Source organism: Sander vitreus, chromosome 12 (genome assembly GCF_031162955.1).
Source record: "Sander vitreus isolate 19-12246 chromosome 12, sanVit1, whole genome shotgun sequence".
Classification (NCBI taxonomy): domain Eukaryota; kingdom Metazoa; phylum Chordata; class Actinopteri; order Perciformes; family Percidae; genus Sander; species Sander vitreus.
The window spans coordinates 7,154,819-7,181,405 of NC_135866.1; the positions used below are offsets into that span (position 1 = coordinate 7,154,819).

At 41.6% G+C, this 26,587-nt stretch overlaps 1 protein-coding gene across 1 annotated transcript in view; it reads right to left on the reverse strand.

Annotated features, from left to right (window-relative positions):
* Positions 1 to 26,214, reverse strand: part of ocln1 (occludin1) — a 29,627-nt gene extending 3,413 nt beyond the window's left edge. Inside the window, exons 1-13 of the mRNA XM_078264275.1 lie at positions 26,077 to 26,214; positions 20,211 to 20,245; positions 16,509 to 17,490; positions 15,725 to 15,912; positions 15,405 to 15,576; positions 14,824 to 14,874; positions 14,363 to 14,475; positions 13,261 to 13,270; positions 9,734 to 10,273; positions 7,439 to 7,642; positions 7,200 to 7,361; positions 2,697 to 2,851; positions 167 to 427 (exon numbers count right to left, since the gene is read on the reverse strand). Of these exons, the coding sequence (XP_078120401.1) occupies positions 167 to 427; positions 2,697 to 2,851; positions 7,200 to 7,361; positions 7,439 to 7,642; positions 9,734 to 10,273; positions 13,261 to 13,270; positions 14,363 to 14,475; positions 14,824 to 14,874; positions 15,405 to 15,576; positions 15,725 to 15,912; positions 16,509 to 17,490; positions 20,211 to 20,245; positions 26,077 to 26,214 (3,011 nt within the window). The remainder of the gene's footprint in view (positions 1 to 166; positions 428 to 2,696; positions 2,852 to 7,199; positions 7,362 to 7,438; positions 7,643 to 9,733; positions 10,274 to 13,260; positions 13,271 to 14,362; positions 14,476 to 14,823; positions 14,875 to 15,404; positions 15,577 to 15,724; positions 15,913 to 16,508; positions 17,491 to 20,210; positions 20,246 to 26,076) is intronic.
* Positions 26,215 to 26,587: the final 373 nt, after the last annotated feature.

Consider the following 26,587-nt stretch of genomic DNA (forward strand, 5'->3'; position numbering starts at 1 on the left):
TGAATGCTTTGGGTTGTATTTCCTGTATTTTGCTTTAATGAATTATGAAAAAACACTTTGAACTGCCCCCGCGTAGTATGTGCTGTACAAATAAACGTGCTTTCCTCAGATGACAAGCACACCAAGATTGCAGTATTAAGTGGCAGGCAGCAGAGAAGCGGCCCACCTGTAAAGGTTAGCTGTGTGGTCCCGGTCCAGCTCATTGCCAGTGTCCCCGGTGGTGTAACCGGTTTCACACGGGGACTCCATCCTCTCCCGAGCAGCAGGCCTGGGCTCTCGGCCCTTCCTCCTTTCCTTCTCCATGTGATAAGGAGGAGGTTTCCTCATGCTGTCAGTCTCCTCTGAGGAGCTGTTGGAGCCAACTGTGACCCTGCTGTTCTGGCACAGTGGCTCAGCACCCTGACCATTACTGTTGTCAGCAGAGAAACTATGGAAAAGCAAGACAGGTATTAGATGATTGATTGTGTATTTGTGCTAGAATGTCTACAGCCACATTCATATATGTTGCATTTATTTATTTTATTTATTACAGTTTAAGCTCACGTTCACACCACAAGTCTTAATGCTTAATTCGGATTCTTTTGCTCAGATCCGATTTTATGTTTGGCTGTTCACATTACCTTTTAAGATGTGGCCTATATCAGATTCCAGTGTGAACTGTTTGCAGTTTCGAACTGACCCGCATGCGCAAAAGAACAATAACAATGACATCAGACGCAGCACGCTGTTGCACTAAAGTTAGGGAGGTTATGGAGGATGTAAGCATTTGGGCTTTTATTTCAAAATGTTTGTGTAATGGCAGCCGTAACATTAATGAGCAGGTGCTGAGGAGGAGAAGAATGAAGAGAAAGAGAGCCAAATTGGCTATTTTGGCCTTTTTGCGGGGTTATGGCTCCCTCCATTGACTTGCTCCATCACGGTTCTCCATTTTGTAGGCCTAGTCAAGTTTTTAATTTTACTGTCTGTGTCTAACACAAAATTGGTAAAATTGTGACAAATGTCGATGTAGATTGACGTAAAAGTTGCATCAAATCCGCCTTGGTTGTTCACACTGCGGCCACATTGAAAAAATAAAATCAGACCTGGGTCTGATTCAGGACCACATATGGAAGTGGTCTAACTCAGAACGTAGCCTTAGTATATCTGGGCCTGGACCTCTAATATCAAGTACTTTGAGTTTCAGTAGGGTTTTTAAAGAGCCCCTATTTTACTCCTCTTCAGCATCACATTTGTTCTCTTGGGGTCTACTAGAATAGGTTTACATGCTTTGATGTTCAAAAAACGTATTGTGTTTCTCTCACTGCCCATCGCTGCAGCTCCTCTGCCTGAAACATTAGGCTCATTCGCGATGAGCTGCGCCTCGCCTGTAAAGTGAACGAGAGCAGCAGCAGGGGGTGGTGACAAAAAGCTGCAGTCAAGTCGGACAGTTAATAGCCGTTTCCGGCAGCATTCAGGCTGCACAGGAAGTCACAGAAACACTCACATCCCGTTAGGGCAGATTCCGATTTAAAAAATGTTATCAGACCCATATATCAGCTTGTACACAGTCTCCAGTTGTTATTATGACAGAGTAGGTGTTAAAATGCTCTGCTGCTGACAGACTGTAGATGATCCGCAATCTGAACGGATTTAGTCTCTCTGACTTCTAAACATAACTATCAGCCGCACAACACGTGTTCTGTACACAATAAGCCATTAAATCAGACAAATAGCAAGTAAAATCCCTCCAATTCAAAAACAATAAAAGGTTTTTTTCAAATGAAAATGTCTTAACATGAATCCAACATATTATTAGCAAATATAAATCCCCACTGATGATAGGCTTACTGGCCTATAGTTAAGGTAGTCACTAAGGTAGTCATCCACACATCCAGTTCACCCTAAGGATTCACTGTGCCACATGTATGGTTAACATTAAAACATGATTTATAAAATCATACCAACAATTATTAATAGCTTAGTATTCTATGCACTGAAACGGTATGTATAAAGGCCTTAGGCCGCTCTACACTTTATTGTAGGCCCAGTCTAATATGCAACTTCATTTTCTACAATATATGTAGTAGGGGGTCCCTGCTCTGTCTCTTTTTCAGTTAAGGGGTCCTTGGTTTAAAGTGCTCATATTATGCTCATTTTCAGGTTCATAATTGTATCTAGAGGTTGTACCATAATAGGTTTATGTGGTTTAATTTTCAGAAAAACACCATATATTTGTTGTACTGCACATTGCTACAGCTCCTCTTTTCACCCTGTGTGTTGAGCTCTCTGTTTTAGCTACAGAGTGAGGCATCTCACTTCTGTTCCATCTTTGTTGGGAGTCGCACATGGGTAACGGCCACTGTACTTCCAATAGGTAAGGACTACTAGCCAGTCAGAAGCAGAGTATGAGGTCGTGCCACGCTAGCAGCTAGGCGAGCATTATAACGTGTGTTACAAAGTGACGAGCGTTCATCACGGAAGTAAAGGCTGGACTACAATAGAGCTGTTTGGAGCAGTTTGTGAACAGTGTTTTCTGTTGGAGATGGTAAGTCCCTTTGGGGTGGACTTTGGGCTTTTTCACTTTGTAAACCTATAACGTGCACAAAAAGATATATAACACAATAAAGGTTTTAAAAAACATGTTTTTCTGATGTGTCCTGTGTTTTGAGCACGGTGGTGTTCTGGTGTCAGACTCATCAGCTGTGACCATCACTCACCTGTTGCTTTTATAATTTCCCTCACTGTGGATGCTGACTGTTCCGTTGCCGTAGGAGACCACATTGTACTCTGCCCTCAGGTCAGGTGCTGCTCTCTCTGATACGACAACAGTCGGTGCTTGTTGGGTGCTGCGCACCTCTCCAACATGGTTCACCTAAGACAATATCAGGAGACTGAAATCAGAATGCCTTCATTTAATGTCGAGGTTTGTTCCACCGCAGTGCAGATCATTAGATTGAGATGTAATAGAGACAGAAAATCTTTAGTAAACAGAAAATACACATTATATTGTCAGGCTTTTCCCTACAGCTATAAGGCTTACGGGCAGCACCCAAGTCGTTTTGGGCAGCACCTAAGGCGAATGAATGTAAAATCAATGTGAGCATAAAAACTAAATCACTTTTCTCAGATCTAATGATTGTAGTCGGTCCGCAGTCGACTTCTCTAGCAAGTTTTGTCTTTAAGCTGTGAAATTTGATTTTGTTTTTACTGAAAAACGTAAAAAATTTAAGGGAGGACCCCTAAACCCCCCACCAAATACTTGCACCTTTAATTGATCGGACAGCTGAGATGTAAAAGGGGAGAGAGAGAGCGAGAGAGAGAGAGAGAGAGAGGGGGGAAGACATGCAGGAAACTGTCACAGGTCGGACTCGAACCCTGGACTTTCTCTGTCGAGGAATAAACCTCTATATATGTGCGCCCGCTCTACCAAATGAGCTAACCCGGCCACGTCAGATGCATTTTTTATGCTGGAAAGAAAGAAAAAAAAAACCTTTCTGCACTAAATCTGTCACATAAGCAACGAAGTACAGAAGTGGATCAAAAACACTCGTATGAGAGAGGCTGTGTCACTGCCAGACATGCATGCTAGACAGATACAGGACACACACACACACACACACACACACCACAACTATCAGAACTAATTAATTTAAAGGGAACACACAAAAACAATTTTCTGAACTGGGTCTGACAGGAGTGCATGCGTGTGTGTGTGTGTGTGTGTGTGTGTGCACACTGAGAAAGGTTGAGACAGGAGTGAAATCGGTGGAACAAACATTTCTGCTGTTCCATCTTCCTGAACTATCAGGTAAACTGCTGTGAAGCAGCCGAGCACCTCTTTTGCAGAAAAAAAAACAGCACGATGTGCTTATCAAACAGACAATTTTAACACCTACAGCACAACACAGCACTGTTACAACCCTTTACAGCCACAGAAGTGTGAGGGGGGGGGGGAGCATCACCAAAATAAAACGCATGGTCATAAGAAAACAAATGATGTAGTAGTATAGCAAAAAACAAAAGCTGTATTATGTCTCATGTAATCTACTGTTTTACTGTATAATGCACCATTAATGACTTCCAGTCTTTGACCTATTTCTCCAGTGAGCTGATGCGAACGTCTGGAGAAAGAAAAGCAGCCTGTGAAATAGATCTGATGAATGTGGAGTCGGAAGATGATCCTCTATGTGGAGAGAAAGTCCCAGAAAGCTGCGTGGACTGTGACAGTCCGGTCAGTGTTTGTGTGAAACTGACACTTTCTGCTGATAATCCAAAGAACTGGGACAAGGAAATCTGGATGTGCTCTAAAGATGGCGAGAGGGAGCTTTCAGTTTCTCTTTTCATTACAGATTAATCTGCTGATTATTCTCATTCATAATGGTATCACAATTTTCCAGAGCCCATTTATAATAAGCGACTCAAACTGTTAATTGTCTGTTGTTAAATACCATTAAACTCACCTATTGAGTTTGTTTTTATCTAGTTATCCTACAATCTTTTCTCTCAAGTTCTGTTAAATAAAAATGTAGCACAAAACACAGGAAAATGACTTCTCTGCCAGGAGTCTAATCTGCAGCAGTCCCTTTGCATACTGAATCATTTAGCGCCACCACGCACTGAAGGGATTCACAGAGCAACACTGAGGCAACTCAACCTTTTTTATACATTATACATGCCACATACATTATATATGCCTCCCTGCAAGGCAAGCATCTTCACTGCAATACAAGAGTGCCCCAGAATAAGGCCTGCATCTCGATAAAGTGCCTCGCTGCACCCTTTGCAGTGATAGGCGGTATGTAGGCCAGGGCCCCGCTGGATAAACTGATTGAGTAGCTGTCTTCCCTTTTCATAATGAGTCATGGTGGACATGATACACTGTGACTGTAGTAGATTAATCACTGCTAAATACCACATGAAGCTACCGCTGTGAAGTACAAACAGCACAGCTTTCACAGGGCTCCACAGCAGCAGGAATACCTGCTAAATGCTGGAGCACTGACGGTCTGAGACAGCGGCTCTAAAACTGTTGCCAGATATTTCTGCTTTGTACACCCATACTTCACCCATACATAGGGGTATCGAGAAACGGTTCCAAATTGGAATCGTTACAAAAATTACGATTCCGGAATCGTTTCTTTATTGGAATCTGTTTGACTCGTTTCGAATCCGATCGGTTCCAAATTTACGTGCCCCCCTGGTTTCCGTAGCGGCCACTGTACTTCCAAAATCTTGATGCGTTGCAGCCATGAAGCACAGTAAGCGGCGCTCTAAAGTGTGGCTTTATTTTACGTTGAAAAAGCCAGATAAAACTGTAAATCACCACTGAATCAAAATGTTTTAAAATGGTTCAACTCCAACCCTCAAAGAATCAGCATAGAGAATCGATAAGAACCGGAATCGATAGGAAGAATTGGGATTGGAATCAGAATTGTTAAAATCAAAACGATGCCCAACCCTACCCATACCCATCCACAGTATAACAGCATCACTAAGCTACCAAAGCTGCCAAAAGTAGGGATGGGTATCGAGAACCGATACTAAACTGGTAGCGGTTCCGGACTTGTCAGTACCGAAGTATTGATAAGCATCTGTACAAACAGATACTGCTATCTGTTTTTATGTGGCCCACTGGGCATCCAGGAATGATTATTTAAACGAAAATGTGTTAGGCTCCACAACAAGTAGCAATGACTTCTCCCTTATTACATATACAGGAAACTCAGAAAACTATTTAATTTATTTTTGCAAAAGAGTAAAAATAAAATAACTGTTGAGTCTTTATTTTTTGCACCAAATTATAGATAAATAGTAGTATTGGTAATCATAAGCAGTATTGATATCCACATGGGTATCGATAAAATCCTAACGATACCCATCCCTAGTCAAAAGTCTGTAATAGTCATCAAAACATGGGTCAAGTATTTGACCAGTGCTTTCATTTTATGATGAAGAGTCTTTGTGTGTAAAAGTTATCTTTTTTTATGAGGTCATACCTGCCAGTTCCCACTGTTAGGCCTGCTGCTCCTAGGTAGCTTCTCTGTCTCTCCTCTCACCCTCCCTCTGTCTGTGTCTAATTGCAGGAGTAGAGTCTGGTGTGTGGGAGTCAGGGTTCCAGCTGCCTCTCATCTACCACAATCAACCTCTGCTTCATATACCCGGTCATTCCTTCACGCTGCATCAGATCATAGTTAAGACGACCATAGTTAGGCTCGTGCCAGATGAACTGGTGCCGGTCTGTTTAGTCTAATGGTATGTTTGCCTGTCCTGATGACTTCTCTTGTGCCTCAGCTGCCATTGGAACCTGACTCCTGCTACCACTTCACTCCTGCCATCCACTGAAACAGAACCACCACCACTGGACCCCACCACTAGCCGACCTACTGTCTCTCTCTGACGGACCCGCTCCTTCCTGGAATTCACCTGACCTGATCTCTACCCTGGAAACCTGGACTTGCCTCTCCCCCAGGAAACCTGGACTTGACACCTGAATACTTTTCCCTTAATTATATAGAGAATAGTGTCTGCACTGACGTCCCCATTGATACGGACACTTCATTAGTAATTGTGTGAATGGTTCTGTTTAAGAAAAACATACATTTTTAAGCAAATGTCTTTAAAACGTCCTTTGACCACTTTCAAATGATTCAGTCCATCCTGAAAACGTGTGCTCATGACTGTGTGCAGGAAAAACACCTGTGCCAATATCTGCTCAAACAACCTGAAACTCAAAACCTGGCTCTTAATTCCTCCTGACCAGTTTCCTTTAACAGGAAATTGTATAACATTGCTGCTTTTTTTTTTTTAATATTTGGTTTCTATGCAGCTGTTATCACTGGTCTGGTTAATGATCAGACAGAGTGAAACCTGGGTGTGCTGAAGATAAACCGCAGTGTTCTGAGTCAACAGCAGCGGGTTCATGTGAGTCTACAAAACCAAGTGGTCACTAGGTAAGAGCTGAGAGACTTTACGATGCGTATATATCGCCCTTGAACGTGCAGGTAACTTGAAAAGAGCAAACATCAGATTGTAAGCGTGCGTTTGGTTGTCTGGCTGAAGAAGGAAAAATAGAAATAAACGTAAACTGCCTTTTGTCGTCTTTCGTGGACTTGCTGTAAGTAGTATATCATCAAAACTCACTTGTACATAAACAAAATCCCCCATTCATCCTGTTAAAATATATGAAGAAATAAATGATTAAAAAAAGGGACGTTGCTCACCCAGTCCTGTACATCCTGGCTCTCTGACGACCTGAGCAGCGACTCGTCCCAGTAAATGTTAGCTTTGCCATGGCGCCAAATCTTGCTGCGGGTCTTGTAAGCGAAGTAAGCAGACAGGGACAGGGCCAACACCACCATCAGCCCCAACACTAATGCAACCGCCTGAGGAAAGAGTAAATCCTAGATCAGGATGGAATGAAATAGAAAAGATTAAAACAAAATGGAATATTCCCACTAACCTCCTCGGGATCCATGTAGCAGTAGTGGTGCAGGTATTGATTGTACATGGGGAACCCCCCAGGAAAACCGGCCCCAATGCTGCCGCTGAGGCTGGGACTGCCCTGGATGTTCTGGCACATCATCAGCATGGGATTGTACAGCATGCTCTGTGAGCTCTGAGACATCGGGTTCACCCCGATCACAAAGATGATGTCGATGATGCCCTTGAAGTCAAAAGAGAAGCATGTTTAATCACAGTAATGATTTAAATGCATTCCATGTTATCTTTGAATGAAGATAGAATGAAAAACTGTTTTTCAGAAGGGTAGTTGCCGTTTTTCAGAAGGGTAGTTGCCGTTTTTCATTTTCGACTAATCATTCGTTACCCTTCTGAAAAACGGTAACTACCCTTCTGAAATAGGGTAACTAATCATTCATTACCCTTCTGAAAAACAGTAACTACCCTTCTGAAATAGGGTAACTAATCATTCGTTACCCTTCTGAAAAACGGTAACTACCCTTCTGAAAAACGGTAACTACCCTTCTGAAAAAGGGTAACTAATCATTCATTACCCTTCTGAAAAACAATAACTACCCTTCTGAAAAACAGTAACTACCCTTCTGAAAAAGGGTAACTAATCATTCGTTACCCTTCTGAAAAACAATAACTACCCTTCTGAAAAACAGTAACTACCCTTCTGAAAAAGGGTAACTAATCATTCGTTACCCTTCTGAAAAACAGTAACTACCCTTCTGAAAAAGGGTAACTACCCTTCTGAAAAACAGTAACTACCCTTCTGAAACGGTAACTAATCATTCATTACCCTTCTGAAAAAAGGGTAACTACCCTTCTGAAAAACAGTAACTACCCTTCTGAAAAAGGGTAACTAACTACCCTTCTGAAAAACAGTAACTACCCTTCTGAAAAACGGTAACTACCCTTCTGAAAAAGGGTAACTAATCATTCGTTACCCTTCTGAAAAACAATAACTACCCTTCTGAAAAACGGTAACTACCCTTCTGAAAAAGGGTAACTAATCATTCGTTACCCTTCTGAAAAACAATAACTACCCTTCTGAAAAAGGGTAACTACCCTTCTGAAAAAGAGTAACTAATCATTAACTACCTATTTTTTTGTGTACCTTATTGTAAAGTGTTAGCGGCAAGTCCCCCAATATTTTTTTTTTTTCTCTCTCTCCACCCCCGCCTACTTTGCGCACGTCCAAAGAAAACAGACACAGTGTAGCTTACCGGCTGGTAGCATGCAGCTAAAGACACACAGGAACGTTAGCTTAGCGGTAGCCTGCAGCTGTCTGAGGTCTGAGGTAACGAAGAAACAGAACTGGAAAATCCTCCTGCTTCCCTGAAGTCACCGGTGTGGCAACATTTTGCCTACCCCGTGAGTGAGTTATGGAAACAAACAACGAAGGTAAAGCATGTGGGCTCCAACGGGACTCCATTGTGCGTTCATGTTCACCTCGTTAAACTAATTTTAAGAAATTTTTAGTTAATTTTGAGAAAGAAACTTTTGTTGTAAAGTACCCTCCTGCCATCTCAAGGCACTTATTGTGGCATTGCCGTCACTGCTGAAAAGAAAATATTGAAATTGAAAATGTAATTGAATCGTGACTTTAAAATCGAAAGTCAAATTGAATTGTGGATTTGGAGAATCGTGACACCACTAATAGTGAGACATCAAGCTTAAAGTTGTGCTAATCAATCTTTTTACATAGGCTACATAAACAATGGATCAAATGTGTAATGGGAAAGAGGTCACTTGTAGTGATGAACCCCAAGATAACAATCACCTTAATCTGTAGTTCCCCTCAGCACTGCGGAGCTCGTTAGCCTCTTTTAGCTCATAGTTTTAAATTTTCTGGCCTCAACTTTATTGTTTTGGTTTATTCTCACCATTTTTATCGACTTCGTTTCCAGACAGCAAGCAGCTATCTGCAAAAAAAGCTCTTATAAACCGACTTTACGCTACCTGCTCAGGATTAAACAGCAGACAGACAGTTAACGACTAGCTGGTGAACATAGTGCAGCATTTAGCATCTGGAGAGACAGATATTTCCCTCTGGAGCTGGTGGAGACCAAAATGGAGCTAAAAGGAGAGTGAATATTAGAATCAAATTCATCAGATGGCCAGAAATATGACTCCAAATGCATATTTTCTTCATGTGCTGGATGTGTAATAAGCAACTGTTTGCTGTTCCCACCTACTTAACCCTCACCTAACTGCAGTGTGTTGCAGTGTGTGTGATGTTTAAAGTCACCCTGACAAGAGAAGGGAATCAACATTTGGTGAGACTCACCTGAAGGACAGCTAAGATGATATCACAAATGAACACGGTGAGGTAGAACCTGCATCCCCTCATGATCCGTGACCGTGAGAAACTCCCCACCAGGAAGCCCAGTGAAACCAGGAAGTTAATGGCCACCATGGAAATCATGGCCGCCTTGGCAGACTGTGGCGTCATGTAGGAGCTACCATAGCCGTAGCTGCCTCCATAATATCCCGACTCCACCCCCGTGATACTCCCTGTAGCCCCGACACCGTAGCCCCCGTACCCAAATCCATTCATGTCCCACACCAAGGTGGAAGCCACGCAGGCGAAGATGAGGAAACACATGAGGACTGTAGCTCCTTGGAAGGTTTTGACGAAACCAGGAGGAGAAAACCAGCGGTAGAAGTGTTGAGGCTTTTCCTCAATGTAGTTGGAGCCCGGAGGGACATCGTAGGTGTAGGGGACATACTGGCTCTGGGGGGAGTGGACGCTCCTTGGGGGATAGAAGCTGTGGGAGTGAGTGCTGTAAGGCGGGCTGTACACAGGGGGGCTATCGTAGTACCGAGACTCGTACATGATTTAGAGGATATCACTGCAATTTCACCTAGAGGAGGGAGGGACAATAGGATTACATTTATTTATGGTAAAAGCAACGTCCTTGTCATCACTTTAATTCACTTATACATGTTTGACCACTTCAAAGTGAAGTATTTAACAGCAGTTTTGAAGGTGACACATAGTCGTATTCTAACATTGAGTTATCTCAATCCTCTGGAGTGATGCCTTGATAAGTAAACTGACTCTTGAAATTGAAAATGTGAATGCAGGAAATAAAATACTCTAAATGCCTGTTGCTTAGACCTTTCAGCACTTTTTGCTGTCCAGCATCTGTGGTGGAATGAAACATTAAAAGTACATTTACTCAAGTAGTGTACTTAAGTACCAATTTGAGGTACTTGTACTTTACTTGAGTCTTTTCTTGTCATGCCACTTTCTGCTTCTACTCGGCTAGATTTCAGAGAGCAATATTGTACTTTTTACTCTACTACATTCATCTGACAGCTTTAGTTACTATTTACTTCACACATTAAGATTTTTTGCACACAAACTAGATGTAGTTTCAACAATATACAGGCCTACAAGTCCAGCTGAAATGATTAGCTGATTAAACACTGACTGACAGAACAGTTTGGATCGTTTCCAGTTTCTGAAATGTGAGGTTTTTTCTGCATTGAGTACTTTTACTTTTAAAACTTTGACTATCCTACATTTTCCTGATGATAGTTACATACTTTTACTTAGGTAACAATTTAAATGCAAGGACGTTTACTTAGTAGTTTTACAGTGTGGTATCAGTACTTTTACTGAAGTAAAGGATCTGGATACTTCTTCCACCAGTGTCCAGCATGCACCTCTCTGCCCTTCATTCACCTCAGCCCATCCCTGAACCCTCTCTCTCTCTCTCTCTCTCTCTCTCTCTCTCTCCCTCCGGTAGTGCAGACTCACGCTTCATCACTCCAGAGGAACACAACCCAACAGGCTTCAATAATTCAGACAGACAGCAGATCAGAGGCAGCCATGCATGGAGGAGAAGCATAGCCCTGTTCCTTCCCCTGCTCTGTGTTACCTGTGCTGTGGACACCTGCTCACTCAGAGAAAAGGGGAAGCTCCAAAATAAGACCAGTCATGTGTGGCAGAACTGTTTGTTTGTTTGTTTGTTTTAATCATTGGCATGGTTGAATTACTTTTCTTAACTTACTTTTTTCTTACTTTTTCTTTTCTTCTTTCTGAGAGCAAAATTGCTCTCAGAAAGTCAGAATAAACTAAACAGAACTTTTCTTTCTTGATAACTTCAAAATTCAAAAACCTTTATCAATCCCACAATGGGGAAATGTCACACTGTTGCAGCGGCAAGGAATATGGGAAAAGTACAAGACACTAAGGATAAACAAACAATAAATAAGTATAAGTAAAGAGAATAAATAGTAACATGTAAGTTGTAACTTTCCTCTCTTTGTTCTTTAATCGTAATTCATCTAAACTAGACAAAATACAGTACATGAAAACAAGATTAAATTCAACTTCAGACTAAATATTGAGCTTCTGTCCACTCTCTATTCATTTAGTCATTTCCAACATAGATATAAAACTGTTTCATATCTACAGAATGCTTTAACTTCCATTATTATTACTTCTGCAAACATCCAACAGGTCAGATAATTGGTCAACAATAAAACAAAAATGACACGTTTATTTGAACCTTCTAACAACTTAAACAATGAAATGATCAGTTATAGGAGTATAAACTTACCCAGGTAGGCTACTATAGAAAACCTTCCCCTAAACTTGGCACCCGTCCCGCTCAGCTGATCTGATGTCGAGTCATTCATGTGAGTCTCCTCTTTAACAGCACACTGTCGTTTTTATTCCTCAGCGACGATCGTAAATCGAGTCATTTCCCATGATGGATACTTATTCTTAACAAAAAGCCGTTAAATGAAAGCTGCAGAGGGACAGTGTGTCTCAGCGGGAGCACAGTTCACCCGGTAATGACCCGGCAGCGTCACGTGGTCTCTTATGGAGCCTCTATAGGCTACAGCTAGCTAGACTACTCTCAGTCCAGTTCATTTAGGAAGGTTTTGACAAACCATAACATAATGTATACTTTTTAAAGATATTGAAATGTATTCTTGGGTGAATGTTGTTCAGACAAAAATGAAGAATTTGAAGATGTCACCTTAGTTTGTTTTTTTTTTCTCTGAACTTTTATAGTGTATATAGGTACGGAAGAGGATTAGGGCCACATGTGAAAAATGTATTTTGAGTTCTGAGTTTGTCAGTCAGAATTCTGGTGGGGGGAGTCAGACTTTTGATTCTCAAGTCACAATTCTGAGAAAAAACAACACATTCTCACACTCATCTCGTAAAATATGGACCGTTGGTCAGGTGCCTCTGTCGTTCTTATTGACACTAAAAGTCTCCTTTAGCGCTATAAGTAAACGTGCTTGGTCGGGACTATTGCCGTCCCTTTAGCGCTATAAGTAAACGCGCTTGGTCGGGACTATTGCCGTACCTTTTGAAGCAGTTATGTTAAGGAAAAGGTCGTGGGTGGGCTTACGGTTCCGTGACACGCGGGTACTACGGGAAGGTTGGGTTTAGGAAAGGGTCGTGGGTGGGCGTACGATTCCGTTACACGCGGGAAGAACGGGACGGTTGGGTTTAGGAAGGGGTCGTGGGTGGGCGTACGGTTCTGTGTCATGCAACTATAGCAAGCGGGACAAGCGGGACGCGAACCCTCGCTCTCCTGTTATTTTACGAGTTCGGAATGAGAACGGATTGGAAAAAAAAGTCATAATTCTGAGAATAAAGTCTGACTTTTTTCACTGAATTCTGACTTTAAACTCAAAAGTGAAATACATTTTTCCCATGTGACCCTAATCCCCCCTAACAATTAATTGAGAAAATTAATTTCATTAATAATTACAAAAATAATCGTTAGTTGCAGTCCTGAAGGCAGTTCCATACATTTTGTAGTGTTAATGCAATACTGAAACAGTTATGAGTCTGCAGTAAACATCATTGTCCTTAAAACTAAACCAACCACATGACCAAAAAAAAGCCAGAATCACTGTCCACACAACAGAGCAGTAAAGAGAAAAAACACGTTGATAACGTTATTTAGGCACTCAGGTGGCTAACACTGCTATATCCACACAGAAAGTCAGAGTACAGCACTCATGATAAGGCACACAGAAAATGTCATGAACAGTCAGTTCATGTGGGGGAGTTCAGCCTAATAGCAGTTGACTGCATAAGATAACAAAAATATATATATACTGTATGCATCCACATTACCAAGGTGTTTTCAATAACTGTCTGTAACAAATCCTGTCTGGGAGCGTATCAAACTAATCAAAAACACTCTGTTATCTATGTACAATCAAACAAAAAAAACAAAATACTTTCCTCTGCAATTAAAATGACCTGCGTGAGTGGCCGGGTTGACTCAGTGGGTAGAGCAGGCGCACGTATACTTTGAGGCTTATGCCTCGACGCAGAGGTCCAGGGTTCGAGTCTGACCTGAGACGATTTCCTGCATGTCTTCCCCCCCTTTCTCATTTAATTGTCCTATCAATTAAAGGTGGAAAAGCCCAAAAAATAATCTTTAAAAAATGACTTGTTGGAGGGGTTTAATAAGTTGTAGAGGAAAAATAAAATGGCAGTGCAAATAAGAAACAGCATACAATACACAACTATCATACAAACGTTCACGGATTTATTTTATTTTATAAAAATTGCAATCACTGGCAGAACTTTCATTTACACTAGAATCAACATGTTACAAACAAGGAAAATTAAACATGACATGAACGCCGTACAAAAGGAATGTATCATTTATCTCTTATAATGTTAGAATTGTAAGAATAGTGTTATAAAAGCCATGTTTCATGTCGATGCTATACAAACATGTCCAATAATCTATTTAGTCCATCCTGAGTAAAAAACATGGTTTCCATTCAAAATATAATACATTCAATGCGATCAATGTACGGAAGCAACAAATCACAAAAAAGAGACAAAGAATCAATGACAAAAAGGTTATTTGTTTTTTTCACTCATCCGGCGCTGCGGACATTTCTCTCTGTTCTTCTTCACGTCCGACCGTTTTCCATGGCTTCCTGGTCAAAAGTGCGGATTCTGTTTTTGATGTGGCTTAATTTAGCTTTCAAATATTCACAGCGTTCCCTTTTCTCGAGGAAGCCGGGGTCCTGTGAAAACACACGCACATTAAATAATCTGTTGATTAATGGCCGCAACCTCTCTATTACCTAAATCTGTCTTCTTCTTTCCTCTGCTAACTGTCGTTTCGCCTGATTCATTCTGTAATGTATCTGCGTTAAATTAAAAATTTTTCATGGTGGAAGCAATATCATTTGCATCAGTGCACAGCTTTATTAAAGAAAAGCAAATATGACCTAGGTGTTTACACAACAGTGAGCAATTCTAGCACATCTCTGGGTTAAATGTTATAATTGCCAAATTATTTTTCAAATGTTTGAGAGTGAACAGACGGGAAACATGAGGGGAATAGTGTCCTCACTTTTTAACAAACTTACCCTCTTTTTCTGTTGATACTTCTTCAAAATGCTTTGAATCCTCTGCTGATCCTAAAAGATAAATAGAAATGAAAACCAAATGGTTTGCACAAAACATGACATAAAACAGTCATCCAGAAAAAAAGATATATTTAGCATGTCTGTACAATAAGAAGGCCTGATTAGGACCTTTTCAAGTTAAATCGTGGAAGCCAATCACAGAAATGGTTTTTACAGTTAATGAAATGGTTAAATAAATAATAATAATGTATACTTTATTAATCCCGCAAGGGGAAATGACAATGTTTTTCACTCTGTTGTTATTACACACATTACACACAGGCCTGAATTACACACACATGCTCAGTACCTATACATGCACTAATGGAGAGATGTCAGAGTGAGGGAGCTGCCCAGTTGGGGGTTCGGTGCCTTGCTCAAGAGCACCTTGGCAGTGCCCAGGAGGTGAACTGGCACCTCTCCAGCGCCATACCACCACCATACTTTGGTCCATATGGGGACTTGAACCTCCGGTTCCCAACCCACCTCCTTACTGACTGAGCTACTGCCACCCCATAAAGGTTGTTTTACATCCTTCTCACCTCTTGGCTTTTTCCCTCTTTGAGGAGTCGTGCCATCGTGGCATCCAGCTCTCTGAACTTATTTAGGGTGGTGCTCATTTCTCTGTGAAGGTCCTTGTATTCCTGATACTGGTCGTTGAAAACGGCTTTGTACTTTTCCCTTTCTTCCACACAGCTGATCTCCGGATACTTTCTATAGGGAAGGATTTTAGGGAAGATTAATACGTGGCTCGACATCTAGCATGTATGACTAATATATAGAGAGAAATATTTTGTGGGAAAAAAAAAAGTCGTAATATTTATACAACCCTTTAACATGCATAGTTTAAATGTTCACTCACATGATGTAGTCTGCGATGATGTGTACTTTGGGGGTGTATTCAGGCGCTGTGGCTCTGCACAGGCTGACTGGGTTCTTATGGAGCTCAGTGGTGAGTGCATTTGGATTGATACGATCTTTATCGTTTTCATCCTTGAATGATATGTGCTTTGTTTTTTGAAGGGTGAGTGGGATGGACTGGTGAAACTCCTCCTGGGGCTTAAAGTAAAAGACAAAAAAAAAGCATTAGCCTATTAAAAGAATTTGAGTCCAGCAAATTAAATTATGTGACTGTACACCACTGTGTGCAGGCCTGTCTCACCATTATTATAAGGCCTAGGTGCAATATTTGGGTTAAGCTACATGGCAGAGAACTCATAATAATAAAAAAAGAACAGCCAGAGAAAAGAACTGCCCCATTCTTTTGCTTCGACAAGCTAAGCTTCTAAAGTTGCATTCCCTCAGCTGGGAGACAGAATTATTATGTTCACTCCTGGCCTCTCACCCTTTCTTATTTGACATCAAATATATTAGCTGTCCATGCTGTTTCTTACTCGTAGGTGGTGGCTGTGAGGCTCGATAACATGGACTCTATTTGCAAACAGTAAAGAGTTTGGTAGCTGTTGAAGGCCATGCACACATTTTGTGTTTGAATATCTCAGCCATCTGTGTTGATTTACATTACTAAAAATGAACTTAGCACAACAATAATGCATTACAGTGCGTTACTTTTCGTTGCTTTATGTGCGAATGGTTCATGAGTCTGTCTGGACATCTAAAATCTCCATGGGTTTAATGACCTGTACCTTGCTCTCAAAGTACTCCCGCTCCCTACGTGCGGCCTCATGCCTCCACATCTTCAGACACACCAGGAAGCTTCCCAGATACATTGCCATGTTGATAAATATGAAAGCTGTTCCCGCCATCTGGCCCCCATCAACCCGACACAGATTGGCCATAATGGGATTAACGCCGATTGTCGTGTAGCACAGCCCCCCGCGGTTCAAGTCATTCAGGTAGACAATCCCCGCTGCCATGTAGAGCAGGAACAGCGCCACGTTAATGAAGCCCTCTGTCAGAGGCCACCAGGGGGCATCAAGGAGTATGGTGCGATAATACATAGTCATTCCTATCACTAAGAGCATGAAGGTTATAATCCAGGAGACCCCAGCCACTGCCAGTATGAAGGGAGTCATAGGGCCTCTGTAGCTGTACCCAGACATGCCTTGCCCATTGTTATATGCACCGTTATAGATTCCGTAGCTGTTGGACCACTCACTGTCTTTGTGTACGTAGGAGATGACACAGGCTATAACCATGCCCCCAAATAGGAGCTGAAGTCCAGCAAGAAGTCTGAGCAACCCTGGCCAGGATTTCAAATAAGAGTACTTCAGGTTATAGACCTCCAGCTTCTTGGCGTAGTACTCTGCAGGGTGGATACTGGTCAGGAGAGATTCCTCTTGCGGGCCCTGATCGAACAGTTCATCAGAAGGGCTCTCCCTTAACAAGGGCTTATGGGAGTTCTGGCTCGAGTTGCCAAGTGATTCCCCCCAGTTCCTGCGCTCCAGCAGGGGACTTACAGGAGGGCTCACCCTGGTCCCATTAGGAAGGATATGGATCCTGCTGGTGCTGGCTTCAGAGGCATTCAAACTGTCATTTACCTTTGTCCATTTATGGACGAAGCCCCCCCATGACTGAAGGATGAGGGATTTCAGCCTGTCCTTCCCTTTTTGCTCCTCCTTTTCCGCATATGGTGTGGTGGTGCTGGATGTGCAGCCGTTGGAGTTTGTATCATCATCATCTGTGATATTATCTGGTGTGGGTGTGTGAGTAACCCACACAGGCACTGGCGGATCACTAATGGAGTTCCTCTTGCTAGAGGAGGACCCGAGCACACTGTCAGGCTCTTGTCTCTTGAATTTCCTGCTCCAGCTTTTCATGCTGCGGGCTGATCTGGGTGATTCATTGAGAAGGAGAAAATCACGCAGTCCTTATGATGCATGGAGAGGGAGAAACTGTGGGGGCAAAACAATAAATCATTTGTTATGTATAATAAGCATGTAAGCATTGCCTATGCCATAATTATATGCTCTAAAATGTATAATTAACACACCTGGGCCTCGTTAGCTCGCATGTTTCTCATTTGATTCAAATCCAAATGACTGTGAATGTGCAAGAGTCATATTTACATGTATTAACTGGTCAGGCTCGCATTGTGATCGGATCGCAGCCATGCTGTCCATACAGCGTGACCACATTCATTTAGACAAAACATGCAGCTACAAGTAGAAGCAGTAGCTAGCAAGTTAGCAAGTCTTCCCTCCAAAAAGTTGTTTAGAAATGAATGACGTTTGTAGAACTGATGATGGGCATCTTACACATAGAGAGACTGAGATATTGAACTGTCTGGCAACCCTCAGAAGTTCTAGAGCACATGGAACCCAGCGCTGAAGCACATCAAGGACCAGAAGAACACACCCTTGTACTAGAGCTGAAGATCTTTGATGGGTTCGGTCTTAATTTCTATCATTTTACACAGGCTCGGGCCCGCCTCGGGCAGGCCTCGGGCTTGCGCTCCGGGTTGCGCGGTAAATGAGCGGTCAGGTGATGCGTTTCGATTAGCACGAAAATGGATGCTGAGGAGGTGAAACGGAGGCTGGCCTCTGGCGATTACGTTTTGGTTGCACCGGCAAAGAAAGCAAAGTCTGAGCCTACGTTAGTCATGAATAAATTATGTTAAACATTTTTTATAAATGACACATTCTTGACAAAAGGCAAACAAGCTGTGTGCGTGCACACATTTGTATAATGTCAGGCTGTAAACGGGTTGGGGCTTTTGAAAAGCTGTCAATCAAAATGTACTTGGGCTCGGGCCTTGTTGGGACTAACTTTTTTAAAGGCCCGATTACAGCTCTACCTTGTACCTTCTTTGAATCCTGAGGATGCTGAAATACTTGACCTGTGAATAATGCCCTGACTAAAGTTTGTTGTTTTTTGTCTTTTTTTTTTTTTTAATTACCTTGTTACTATGTCCATCACTTACTTGAACTTTCTGTTTTGTGATGTATTCATTTTATTTATTTACTTTCTTGGTTTGCTTGTTGGCTTTTGTAGGGAGGGAAAGGGTTGGGGTTTACTGTTGTTGTTAAGTACAGTACTTATCTATGTGATGTAAATGTCTGTGACCTGTATGTGATAAACTGTAAAACCACCAAAGAAAATCTAAAAAAAAAGAAAAAAAAAAAAGAGCAATGAATGATGGTTGCGTCATCGCTTTCCTTGACGTGGGACACGCCATGTCTTTTGACAAGTACGCCAGCCCAGCCTAACTTATTTGCATCTTGATATTCGATCACAATGCATGCAGAATCCAGATAATGAAAATGCCTTTTAATACCAGGTATTACCATACCAGACCTGTGGATCGGAGTCATTATCCATATATCATATCCAGATGCAGATGTTAATACCAGGTGTAAATGTGCCCTGTGAGTTACCATTTTCACATACAAGTAGTCATTTGATCCATTGTTAAAATAAAAATATTGATTATAGCAGCTTTAAACTTTATTGACTTGTGTATAATCCATCACGGTAAACATAAAGGCCTCTTTCTATTTTGTCAGCCTGACATTATCATTTTAACAGTTTAAGTGAGACTTTGACAAAAAAGAAAAAAAAAAGAAAAGCAGATTCAATGTTCATTGGATTGGACAACTCAAGCAAGTTTCAAGAGTCTGCTAATAGATTTTCATATTGAATGGAAATGAAGGAATTGTTGTGAAATGGTAGGGAAAAAATGAAGATTTCTAAAAACACATCTGCTTTGTTTGCAAAATGGTTACCTGTGATGTTAAGCATCACGGTATGTGTGCGACCGCGGACCAAAACAACGTCAGAAAATAGAATAGAAGAAGTAGCGGAATAGACCTTTAAACGCATGAATCAAATAGTGTGGGTTGGTATTAGACATACACCACACTCTGCTTTGGCAGAACAACTCAGAGAGGAACCGCAGCATGACTACAGCACAGCTCAGGCCCGACTAATAACAGAGGAGTTTAAGCTGTGCTGTGATTCACAGCAAGCTGCTGCACGACCTCTTAATACACAGCAACAGTCATGGACACTGCCACAAAGTGGGAACACATTAATAACACAGAGCATGTTTGTTTTTAAGACAATAAACAAAAATCTCAAAACCAACCACTTCTCTCACCTTTTAGACCCCAACTTGTCTCTCTGGTCATGCAGATGGACTTGGAGAGGCTGTTTGTAAGTGAACAGGAACTGATACTTACTGTAATATGGCCACCGTGTCCAGCAGGCCCACTCAGCTCAGCTCAGCCTCTTCAGTCTCTCAGGTGACTCACTCCCGGTGCTCAGTTCCGCACACACAGGGCCATTGGCCAACGTATGTGTGTGTGTGTGTGTGTGTGTGTGTGTGTGTGTGTGTGTGTGGAGAACTGAGGGGGAAGTAAAAGCTTAAACATTAAACCAGAACCGCCCCTGTGCTGCTGCTGACTGGCACTACTAGGTTAATCTGTGGGAGGGGTGAGGGGAGACTGAAACTGTTGACATTCATAAAACTGAGGAGAGGAGAGGAGGTGCTACAGTGTTGGAAGACTTATTCAGATCCTTTACTTAAGTATAAGTACTAATACCACACTGTAAAAATACTCTGTTACAAGTAAAAGTCCTGCATTGAAAATATTACTTAAGTAAAGGTATGTAAGCATCATCAGGAAAATATACTTGAATTATTAAAAGTAAAAGTACTCAATGCAGCAAAATCCTCACTTTTTAGAAACTGGAAACAATCCAAACAGTTCTGTCAATCAACTAAGTGTTTAATGGTCTAATCATTTCAGCTGTAGGCCCGTATATTGTTGGGTAGTTTAATTTATAATAAAACATGGTATTTTATAAACTACATGTGTTTTGTGTGCAAACATTTTAATGTGTAAAGTAACTACAAAGTACAATATTTCTCTCTGAAATGTAGCGGAGTAGAAGTAGAAAGTGGCATGAAAAGAAAAGACTCAAGTAAAGTACAAGTACCTCAAATTTGTACTTAAGTACAGTACTTGAGTACATTCCACCACTGGTGAGCTAACATAAACATATGCATGTAACCCAGGTGCTTTAAAAGGGCCTGATTGACCATTTAGGCTGCTTGTATCACATATATTTGACACAATACATGTGATAATCCTCTCATTAATACTGCTTCTGTGTACATATACAAGCCAAGCATTGTCCTGAAGTATCAAAAACAGTGGCTCGTCATCAAGATTACATTTATTTGTAGAGACAAGCATGTGTTTGATATCAGCCGTGTGGTATCAATTACATCTCATATCTAAGATCTGTGAAATACTGCTTTATCATCCCGTCATTCATGAATAATTCATTCTCTTCTCAACTGTGTCATATTATGTTGTTGCCACGGAGGGAACTGGAGTGTGTGGCACTAGAGGGCAGCATGCTTCTGTGCTTCTCACGTAGATGGTTCATCAGCACCTCTCTCTCCCTTTCGGAGTTTGCTGCGGCTCTCTCAATCCCACCTACTGTCTCTCTCTTTCCCACTTACCTTTCCTCTGCTGCATTTAATGTTTCCAAACCTGGCTAACCCTGTAAACACCAATATCTACGTATGTATTTTTTAACCATGCATCTTCAGTCCTGTGTCAAGAATAGAACTAAATAGCAGCTACATTCTGATGTTGAGATATCATAATGTTTCCAAGTAGCAAAGTGCAGGTGGTTATTTTAATATAACCAGTGTCCAGTCTGTTTTATACTGCAACACTCCCCTTAAGCAGTATGTCTTCTCCTCATTAAGATTTAACCCTCTGTGTCTGACTCCTGCTGTATAATGCGATGTTACTGTGTGCCAGCCATTCTCCCAGAGCAATGCAGATTTTCATGTAGAGAAGGCTCAAGGCAAGGACATCTGTAGTGACCCCCCTCCCCCCCTTACACACACACACACACACACACACACACACACACTGCAGTACTCACAGCCAATACATTACAGTAAACACACAATGCAACCCACTTCCTCAAGTGAGTAGCGATTCCCACCAGTGGCCTTGGCCCGGGGCTAGCTCATCTGTTGTTGCTGTGCATGTCCTCTACTGCCAGCACAGAGGCCTGCTCAGCTGCAAATAATATGCGGAACAATGCAAAGGCTGTGTATATAAAGCCAAGGCCTAACATGTAAAATAGTTAATAAATGAGTGTACCCACAGGTCTCGCTGCCTTGAGTAACATAAATAATAAAATACTAACTACTACTAACTAATAAAAGTAACATGAATATTTGAAATAAGTCATGAATGAATGAATGAAAGTGTTTAAATCAATGTGAAATGTCTATGAGATAGATGATCTGTGCAAAAGATAGAGTGAGTAATGCAAATGTTAAAGGAATTGTTTGAAATTTCTGGAAATATGCTCATTTGCTTTCTTGCTGAAAGTCATGAGAAGATCACCACTGGCACTCTCATGTCTGTACACTAAATATGAAGCTACAACCAGGAGACGGTTAGCTTAGCTTAGCACAAACACTGGAAACGGGGAAAAAGCTAGCCCTGCTCTGCTCAAAGGTAAAACAATATTAATGTTGCGTTCCATTTACCTCGGAAGTCGGAAGCCTGAGCTGGGAATGACTTCACACCCAAGCAAGGTTAGAATATTTTGACCTTTTAAATCTCATTTTAATTTAGTTTTAAGTTAGTTTTCAGAGTGTGTTTGCTAGTTTTAATTTATTTCAGTTTTTCCAGAAAGGTTTAGTTTTATAGATACAATTTTTATACATTTAGTTTTTATACATTTAGCTTTAGTTTGTTTTTGTTAAGGCCAGGTATAATGTCTCAAAAGAATTTAGCTAAATATACATACATACAAAATACATAGTTGGAGAACTGTGAACATGATGTTTAAAGCTATAGTGTGTAATGTTTTTATATTAATGAATGTCCATTACATTCAAGCCATTGTCAAATCAGTTGATACAAAGCTAATTAAGACTATCAGCTTCACACAACTCTCTCTGTATTTCTCAGTATGGCTATGTTTAAAAAATGGTGTAGTCCGGCGACTTTGTAGTCCAGCGACTTTGTAGTCCAGCGACTTTGTAGTCCGGCGACCAAAGCAGAAACTCAATTGACTATAATTACCGGAACCTCTTCTGAAAAGTCCATCAGGTTTCTTTAATCCTCCGTGTCCTCCTTGGCTACTTGCAACTGCGTGGAGGAGGGGTGGGGGGGTACGCAATCATTGAAGGCTTGTATTGTATGTATTGTAGATTTTCAGTCGTCCATGGCACCGGTGAGTGCAGGAGCCATAGTACTTGCTCTGTCTGTTTTTTTACTAAATCTACTAATCTAACCTGAGCTAAGTCATCTACATACGACAAAATAAATATACGGGACTCATGCTGTCTCCCTGAAAGTTTCACTCCCGATCCATCCTGGCCCAGCGAGATTGTGAGGAGAGCCGACAACAACAACAACAACAACAATGGATGCGCTAGCAACAGGTCACGGAGAAAACCAAGAGGTAAACGGGCACGCATTAGAAACAGGCTGAGGAACAGGGCACACCACACACCACTGCCCAGCATCCTGCTAGCTAACGTCCAGTCAATGGAAAACAAGCTGGACGAGCTCAGAGCCAGAATTAACTACCAGAGGGACATGCAAGACTGCAACATCATCTGCCTCACTGAGACATGGCTAACACCCTCGATACTGGACCATGCAATTCAACCAGCGGATCACCTCTCAGTTCCCCGCATAAACAGAACGAGAGAGTCCGGAAAGTTGAGGGGAGGACGCTCTCGTTAACCACCAGGCTGAACATCAGGATGCAGCTGTCATCGTAGCCGGGGATTTTAAGGCCCCTATTTTAACGATCTAAGCGCACAGCGTGAAGCACATGGCGCAGGTGCGTTTAGGGCGTGTCCAAATCCACTTTTGCTAGTTTGACAGTGGAAAAAAGGGTCTGTGTGCCGGGCACATGGTTCAAAAGGGTTGTACTTAGTGTGTTCATTGATTCATAGGTGTGTTTTGGGTGTAACATGCAATAAACCAATCAGAGTGTCATCTCCCATTCCCTTTAAAAGCCAGGCGCGTTTGTACCTTGGCGCATTGCTATTGAGGCGGATTTGCACCGTAATATTTTTATTTGTAATCTTTAGCGTGTTTGTGTGCTGCTGCGTGTCCCTGTGTGTGTGTAACAAGCATAGTGTGCGCACGCTGTGCATAAGTGTAGTCACATTTTACTAATTTGCTGTTAAAATAACAATGAAATGCTGCGTTTTTAGATTTTAGACCAAGTTTTTGTTGGTCAATGGTGCGATCACTTTCCGCTGCCTCAAGATAGCAATACGCAACACACATCCCTGTAAGACCAGCACACCAATGGGCGCAAAGATGGGCGCAGGTGCATTTGCTATTTAAACGAAGTGAGCGCTGGACGGGAAACTGACAACTGCGTCGGTCTTAAACTAGCAAAGACACTAACAGTGCTAACCTGAAGAGAGTCAGACCTGACCTTCGGCAGCACATCACATGCCCCACCAGAGGAGAGAGAACCCTGGATCACTGTTACTCACCCTTCAAGAAGGAGCTTCTTCCCTCAGGCTGTCCGTCTGCTCAATGAGAACTGTGACTAGCCCCCCCCCACCCACCATCTCATTTTCTCATGTTGTATATATTACTATTTTTATGGATTTTTATTGAGACGGAACAGGTACACAATGATTTTCACTTCACATTGTGCTGTATATGATTGTGTATTTGACAAATAAATAACTTGGATTTGAATTTGATATCATGTGGATGCTCCGACAGTTTTGTTGTCATTAATTAGAATTCCTCATGGGGGCAACAGAAACTACGAGCTATTGCTTTAGGGTTTAATCTTCGTGCAACTTTAGTGTCGGATGTGAAGCAATTGCGACACAGCGCCATCTCCTGGAATGTCAAGTCCGTTGATGAAAATGAATGCATTCTCCTTTTTTTTCGGTAGTGAAATATTATAGCTAAAAAACTAAAACTGAAAATGTACGTTCATTTTTATTTTAAATGATTTTTTTAACCAAGATTTTATTATCAGTTCACTAAGAATATTTTTCACAGCTTATTTTCATTTGTTTCAGTTTTAGTGTAAAACAGTATATTACTACAGCTTTGAGTTTCAATAATGGAGGAGGTGATTTTATTTTCCTTTTGTTATACAGGAATCCTTCATTGAAACTCATCGAACTTTACTTTCCTTTATTGAATTTGGGGCAACTCACTTTATTTGATATTTGTCTGTGTGCCATTCCATTTTAATTTAGTTTCTTTTTGTTTTTGTTTAAATGTTGTTCTAATGCCTTGTCTTTGCCTTATGTAAAGCACTTTGAATTGCCTGCGTGTTCAAAAGGTGCTATTCAATCAAACTTGCCTTGACTTGCCTTTATTGTAATGTTTTTTATTGAGCTCTATGCGTTTCTTTTCTTTTCATTTTACAGTGGCTTTACAATGTTTTGCTTTTGCTACAGTGTATGTGGTGTGTTGGCAGGAAATATCTTATGTCCCTTTCAAAGTGGTCAAAGGTATCTATCAATAGCCTGTCTTTGAGTGCATCATTAAATAGTGATGTACTGGGTGATCAAGCATTAACAGACGAGGCAGTGAGTGATGTAAGTATCCGTGGCTGTATAGAGAAAGTTCATCTTTTTAACGGACAAAAACAGTGACGTTAGATGGGATCATAGATCTGGGTTTCTAGCCTTGGCTGAAATGATTCTGTCAAATGGAGGACAAATGGGATGTCTACATTATGTGTGTGTACCAGAGGGTGCACATGCACACTGTAGATACATACATGTACACTTTCATGCTCGAAGTCCTGACACATTGCTCGAGGGCTCAGAAAAAGGCTCTTTTCTTCCTTCAGAGTTAAATGAAGCAGGGAAGCTACAGCAGCCTCCAACAGACAACCTCATTTGTATCCGTTCATTCTGCCTCAGATCTCTCGGAGAGAAAGAGAGACAGATAGGTAGAGATAGAAAGATAGATCTTGAAATCAATGACACTCAAAAACATTCGTTGGAATGAAAAGGCCCTTCACACCCACTCTCACTCACTATAGCATTGTGCATTAAAAAAGGCCAAAAACCAAGATCAATATTCCTATTCTCCCTGATTTTCCCAAGTGTATGCCAAACCACGTTAGCTGGAAATGATAGGGAGGGCATTAAGCATAATGCAGCTTCTAGCTATTAGCTCCCAGGGCAGACGGGGAGAAAAGTGGGGCCTGTAATAAATTCAATAAATGACTTCCCGTGCCTGCCTCAAGCTGTCCCCGAAGGACCTTTTCACACTCTGGGATGATCCTCAACACCCTGCAAGCCCATTCCTCCCTCTTGTTCTTCCCCAGTCCGAGGGTCATGTTCAGCCCTCTGCAACCTGCTTCCTTCTCTTCTCTTGTCTTTCCTTGCTGTGGACTCATCTTCAATACCCTCTAGGGGAGAGCTCTGGTAATTTGATGCCTCTTTTCTTGCCTTTCATGTGCTCATTAAGACACTGACATTATTACAGAAGGAAATACTGGAAACCTTACCTGCTAAGGTCATTAACTAAGCTGGGTATCTGTGGCTGAGTTGGTCCTAATGTAGCCAATTGTCCACTTTGGCTTGCACTATGAAACAAGATTGTGATCTATTAGTGCATGTTTGAAATCACACAGTATCCTTATCACGGTGTTGTAGTCGAGTCACCAGTGACGAGTCCGAGTTAAATCTTGAGTCCCCAGTGATTGAGTGTGATTCCAAGTCTGAGTTATACATTACCTGAGTTCGAGTCAAAGTCAAGTCCAGAAAATA